General features: G+C 33.8%; 1 protein-coding gene across 1 annotated transcript; it reads left to right on the top strand.

Moving 5' to 3' along the window:
• Positions 1–273: 273 nt before the first annotated feature.
• On the top strand, positions 274–1,773 carry LOC145030879 (uncharacterized). Its single transcript, XM_078979319.1, has one exon. The coding sequence runs from the start codon at positions 379–381 to the stop codon at positions 1,567–1,569; it is 1,191 nt and encodes a 396-aa protein (XP_078835445.1). The 5' UTR covers positions 274–378; the 3' UTR covers positions 1,570–1,773.
• Positions 1,774–6,966: the final 5,193 nt, after the last annotated feature.

Raw genomic sequence — 6,966 nt, 5'->3', positions numbered from 1 at the left:
TATGTTGTTTTTTCTTGAATTAATAGTTATATCACGATAATTATTTAATTATTAATACAAAAATAGGCGGATCACAAATAAAATCTTGTCTCAAAAAAGTATGAAGTATGATTCGTTCTTGATGTTGTCGACGACGTTTCCACATGTAAAATATATATTGTGTTCTTTACTTTGTTTTTAAAACATGGAACTTAAGTTATCAACCACTGACGTATATGACCCTTAGAAATATCAAGAATTTTCATCTATTAACCATCCAACCTATATATATTTTCTTATCTTCCACTCACAGCTCACAAATTCTATCTTCCAATCGAGTTCCTTATTTTTGATATTCAATCAAAAGTTTAAACTGCAATACATTGATCTTGACATCAAATGGCTTCACCTCATGATGTAACCGCATCTGACCAGAACACTGAGACACAGTCTAACCCCGGTATCATTGAAAACATAGTTAAAACGGTTACCAACACTCTCGGCAGTGCCAAAGATGATGTAACAGGAAAAACTCATGAAACCAACGAGAAGGCGCCAGTGGTTTCCGATGATATTTTTGTAGACAAAGAAAAACAAAACATAGAAGAAACAACACCAAAGTCGGAGGAGTACAATGATCACGTCGCTCAAAAAGCAAAAGAAGCCGGTGACTTGGCTAACCAGAAAGCAAAAGAAGCTGCTGACTTGGTGGAGGAGTACAGGGATTCCGTCGCACAGAAATCGAAAGTTGCAGCTGACTTGGCTAACCAGAAAGCAATAGAAGTTGCTGACTTGGTTAACAAGAAAGCAAAAGAAGCCGCTGGTTTGGCAGAGGAGCATAAGGATTCTGTCGCTCAGAAAGCGAAAGAAGTCACTGACTTGGTGAAGGAGCACAAGGATTGTGTGGCTCAGAAAGCGAAAGAAGCTGCTGACTTGGCAGAGGAGTACAAGGATTCTGTCACTAATAAAGCGAAAGTAGCAGCTGACTTGGCGAACCAGAAAGCAAAAGAAGTCGTTGACTTAGTTAAACAGAAAGCAAAAGAAGCTATTGATTTGTCGGAGGCGAACAAGGATATTGTCGCTCAGAAAGCGAAAGAAGTCGCTGAATTGGCGGAGGAGTACAAGGATTCCATCGCTCATAAAGCGAAAGAAGCTGCTGACTTGGCTAACCAGAAAGCGAAAGAAGTTGCTGACTTGGTTACCCAGAAAGCAAAAGAAGTTGTTGACTTGGAGGAGGAGCACAACGATTCTATCGCTCGAAAAGCGAAAGAATCCATTGATTTGGCGGAGGAGTACAAGGATTCTGTTGCTCATAAAGCCAAAGAAGCCATTGAATTGGCGAACGATAAAGCAAAAGAAGTTGCTGACTTGGTTATCCAGAAAGCAAAAGAAGCTGAAGACTTGGCGGAGGAGCATAAGCATTCCGTCACTGAAAAAGCAAAAGAAGCCACTGACTTGGCTAACCAGAAAGCAAAAGAAGCCACTGACTTGGCTAAGCAGAAAGCAAAAGAAGCTAAGGAAACCGTTGATACAACTGCACAAGATGTCATAGACACCAGTACAAAAACAACATATGGTGACGGTTTTTGAAAATAGGGTTATCACGGTTTTGGCTAATGGCATCATTAATCAAATTTCAGTAATGTTTTAGTCAAATAATAGCTCAAAACTATCACCATTGCAAACTATGTTCACACATTTCGTCACTGTTTTATATAATAAGTGTAATAAATACTATCTAATAGTCACAGTCGATCATTGTGACAAAATGTCATCGATTGTCATGTTTAATTATTTATCTGTGTCTAAGAGTAAGAATATTCACATTAAAAGAAAAAAACATGTGATACCAAAACATAGGGTCGAAATATCAATTCCGAAAATGACTTTACACGATCTATAGGTAATCCTGATTTCCATACCACCATTACCCTATTTGCCTGTTCTAACAAAAGATAGGGAACACGGAGCATAATACGACACTCACCCACAAATCAAAGATTAAAGTGTCTATGATACCAACCATCAAGTCAAGAAATTCATGTGAAAAAAATCATGCTTGAACAATCATCTAAGGTATGCTTCTAGTTGAAGAAGTTAAACTTAGCATTATTATGGGCTGTTAGCTTTATGGATGTTTTGAGTTCAAACACTCGTGATACTTCATATATCTTCTAGGGTAACCAAGAGGTTTAAAAAACATGTTGCACATTCCAAATGTTAGGCCCGTCCCGTGAGGGGGAAACCTAGACGACGACCCAAGCCCAAATGTAGTTTTGGGCCCCAATTTCAGTTATATATATATATATATATATATATATATATATATATATATATATATATATATATATATATATATATATATATATATATATATATATATATATATAATATAAGGAGAGGTTATATCGATAACACAAAAAGGTTGAGAATGCGAGAACAACAATAGAACAATCAGTATATTAGTAATTATGTATTTTATATAATTTATGACTATTAAATTGTAGTCACAATTTCCTAAAATCTAGCAAGAAATTATACTTATTGTCCGTTACATAAAAATGGATTTAATTGATTTTTTTTATTAAATTAAATTCATAGATTCTATTTTTTCAATGAATAAAAAATTAATAAAATCACTAGTGTTTTTTCTTCAAAAAATGTTTTTAGTTTTTATTTATTTATTTATTTTTTATTTTTTTGTTTTTTCATTTTATAAAACTAATATCAAAATATTGAATAATTTGTTATTCATATGAATATTCATTTAAATTTTCTTAAAATTCCTCTATTATTCATATGTTTCATTCAGACACGAACAAAGTTGTAACCGTAAATGAATAAAAGAGTTGTATTCATAAATAGATAGAACAAAAGGTAGAGAAAAAAAAATCAACTATACTTATAATTATAAATGAATAGCACACATTGGTAACATATATGAATACATATGTAATCGTAAGTGAATAAGTTACAATAATACGAAAAAAACTAAAAAAAAATATATAATCATAAATGAATATGTTGTTGGTGTCCCTTTGAGACAATTTCCACTTAATATTCAATCTAATCCTTTATGTAATCGACATTAACTCGTTATATCAACAAAAAATCAAAGAAACAATTATATATAATTGGTCATATTAAGTGTTTAACTAATCAATCAGATGTGATTTTAATCATAAATGAATAAAGAGCATGTTGTAATATGACATATGAACACAACTTCATACCTATACAATGAGGAAACATATAATAACTTTTGACGATAAACATGCATAATTTTTTTTATCAGCATATAATAACTAATACGAGTTTTTCCATTATTACTATACATAGAATTCGGTTACAACTAAGTTAACATTTACGGATTATATTCATAAATGATTACAACTAAGAGATGATAATCATTTAGGATTAGTATTAAGTTACAAGTAAATAATTACAACCGGAGAAGTAAATGATTGAGTAAATTACACGAGTGGTCCCTATGGTTTAGGGTAATTTGCACGTTTGGTCCCTAACTTTTTTTTTTAACTCGGAAGGTCCCTACTGTTTGTTTTTGTTACGCGGTTGGTCCCTATCGTACCTAAAAAGACTATTATGACCTTGATTTTTTTAATTTATCTAAATAAACACACCCTAATCCCACCCCCTCACCATACCTCACCTACTCCATCATTTTTTCCTCTCTAAATAATAGTTTTTTTAGATAAGATAGGGACCAAACACGTAACAAAAATAAACAGTAGGGATCAAACGCGTAACTAAAACAACCCATAGGGACCTTCCTAGTTAAAAAAATAAATTAGGGACCAAGCACGCAAATTAACCCAAACCATAAGGACCATTCGTGTAATTTACTCTAAATGATTACAACTAAGTTTAAACAAATGATTACACCAAAGTAAATGATAAATCCCACGTAGATTTGAAAAAAAAAATGCACTTTTGGCATAATTGCAAAAATCAAATAATTTGAAAAAAATGAAAGGATCTTAGTTTTGCTTTGTGTATTTCTAGTGGTAAGTTCACAAATTCTAAACAATTTCATTTCAATGGGCTATCTGTCTGTTCTAAAGCTCTACTTTTACAAAAAAAAAAAAAATAAAAAAAAAAAAAAAAAAAAAATTCAATTCGACAAACTTAATGAAGACAATTACAACATAAAGATTTACATGACTCAGTTAGTAGTATGTGTGCATTGAACTTACTTACGTTACTCAATTAATTCAAATTTGTGGTGTAAAACAAGGAAATATATCTTTAAGGCCTCCTAAATTCATTTGCGGTGTTTGGAGGAGAAAATGACGTTTGTGGTGAAGCATAAGCAGAAGGATGAGGAGTTGACAGCTCGTGGAGCAAATCCGATACCCAGAGGTGTTGTGGTGTTTGTGGCGGAGCAGATGCGAGAAGAGTAAAATGAGGTCGCGAAAATCACAGATCTAGAAGATCTAATGCAACGATGGTCGGAAAATCATAGATCTGGAATATCTAATGCAATAGAGATCATAGATTTGTACAAGAGCTCTCAGATCTGAGCATCGGTGGTAGCAGAAATCATAGATCTGAATCGAAGATTGTATATCTGGAGGACGAAATGTTAGATTTGGACAGCGGAATGTTGGATCTGGTGGTTGACGATGAACATCGCCGATTGTGTAAGGTTCTGGAGGCGATGATCGGAGGTTGTTTGTAGCGGCGCTACTGTTCAGTCGGAGAAGTCATCAGAAAGAGAAGACTACAACGATCTGAGGTGGTGGTAGAGCTGCAACATTTGAGAGAGGCGACGATTCTAGATGGTTGCGGTGGTGTGTGGCGGGGGTAGGAGGTGGCAGTCGATAGTAGAGGTGGTGTTGAAGTATATGAGATCTTGAAGATTCATGAGAGTGTTGAAAAAGTTTGAGAGAGTTGAAAGTTTTTTTTTTTGAAGTTTGAGTGTATCAAATCTGATGTTTAATGGATGTAATGTTATGAATGTATTTGACAAAAATACCCTTAATGAAATGGTTCTTAGGAGTTCTTAATATTTTTTTTGTTCTCATTTGAATATTTACCTCTCTCTCTCTCTCTCTCTCTCTCTCTATATATATATATATATATATATATATATATATATATATATATATATATATATATATATATATATATATATATATATATATATATATATATATATATATATATATATATATATAGGGAAATGATCAAATGAGAACACCTAAAATGTTGAGAACACGAGAACAGATATATTCATTTGTGATTCCATGTATTCATTTGTTGAGAAATTATAAATTTTTACGTACAATCAACATGAATATGCTTTTTCTCTTCAATTGAAATTAAAGGCGTAAAAATTTATCATTTCTCCACAAATGAATACATGGGATCACAAATTCTCAACCTTTTTGGTGTTCTCATTTGATCATACTCATATATATATATATATATATATATATATATATATATATATATATATATATATATATATATATATATATATATATATATATATATATATATTGAAGGTCTCATTTTCTACTTTAGCATCGGCAAGATTGTAGAACTTGCTACTCGGTACCTGCTCGGCCAACTAGGGAGTAGCGAGTACTCGGGGAGTACTCGGATTCGGTAATTCGTGTAGAAATATTTTTTGGAAAATTAGATTTGCCAAAATCATAATTTGATTGAAATATATAACCAAAATTATATACATGTGAATATATAAAAACTGAAATGCACACAATTGTCTCACTACGTGAATAATTACTGAAACTTTAAGATATATATGTAGTAATAATCAAATGTGTGTGTTAAATAATAAATCATTAAGTGTGTTATACATACTAATCTTGAAATTCTTGATTTTTTCTCTTTTAATGACAATTGTGACCCTTTAACCGAGTTTGACCGATTTTGACCGAGTTGGCCGAGTTTGACCAAGTACGCTCGAGTAAGACTAAGTAGGCCCGAGTTTGACCGATTTTGACTGAATCCGAGTTTTTTGGCCGAGTTCACATTACTCGCCTCGGTGGAGTGCTGATTCCGAGTAATCAGCTGAGTACTTGGCCTCGTAGGCCGAGTTTTGCAACACTGAGCATCGGATTGAGAATATGTTTGGAATAACCCTACCAAATGCAATCCTGAACCTGGACAGAAATGAGGATGTATTTATTTTGTTTTGTATATTTTTCTTTTGTTTAGTTTTATTTTATTGTTTCATGAAAAATATGTGAAATTGCGAAAATCCGGATTTAGGGGCAAAGATTCAGTCCCTGGGACGCCTAGAAGCGAAGGTACTCTCGGTTGTATGATGAGAACCGAAAGAAGGTTTCGTTCCGGGAAGTCTTGCAGGGGAAGACGGGGAAGGGACCGAAAGCGAAGGCGAAGGCGTGAGAAGCGACGGCAAGGTCGGGTTCGGTCCAAACTTCGGTTTCGGTTCTGCAGTTTCAGTTTAATGCGAGTTTTGGTTTTTCCGAGTTCGGATATCTGGTACTTCGGCTTCAGCTATTAGGTGTTTCGGTCCAAGCAAGTTCGGTCCAGGAGGCTTCTTAGGGTTTCGATTCTAAGAGGTTTCGGTCCTATAGAACTGTTTCTCTAATAAACTTCCCGATTTGCGCGGTTGTTGGCTAAGTTAAGGGTCGGGATACCCCCAAATGATTTTAAAAAGTTGAGGAAGGTTATGATAGAGATTTAAGATAAAGAGAGATAGAGTGAGAGAGGTTGAGAGAGACTTTGTTTATGATATTTGCGAGTGTTTAGCTTCGAAAATCAAGGTTTGTAAACCCCGTTAAGCCTCGTTGTGAGTGTTATATGTCCCTGAAGGGGATGTAATAGTGTTTTTATCGAGTAGTTCCATCACTTACCTTGATTAGGGTTTAAAGTTTATGAACTCATGAAACTTTCAAGTGATTACTTTATATTAACATAGCGAGCTGTACAACTTTTAACATAAGGCAAACCCTAATATACTAGGGTTAGCCAAGT

This window comes from Lactuca saligna, chromosome 2 (genome assembly GCF_052625555.1).
Source record: "Lactuca saligna cultivar CGN05327 chromosome 2, ASM5262555v1, whole genome shotgun sequence".
Taxonomy (NCBI): domain Eukaryota; kingdom Viridiplantae; phylum Streptophyta; class Magnoliopsida; order Asterales; family Asteraceae; genus Lactuca; species Lactuca saligna.
This window is presented reverse-complemented; position numbering and strand designations above follow the sequence as displayed.

Coding starts and splice junctions, on each gene's coding strand:
- LOC145030879 (XM_078979319.1), top strand. CDS start 379: ATGGCTTCACCTCATGATGTAACCGCATCTGACCAGAACACTGAGACA.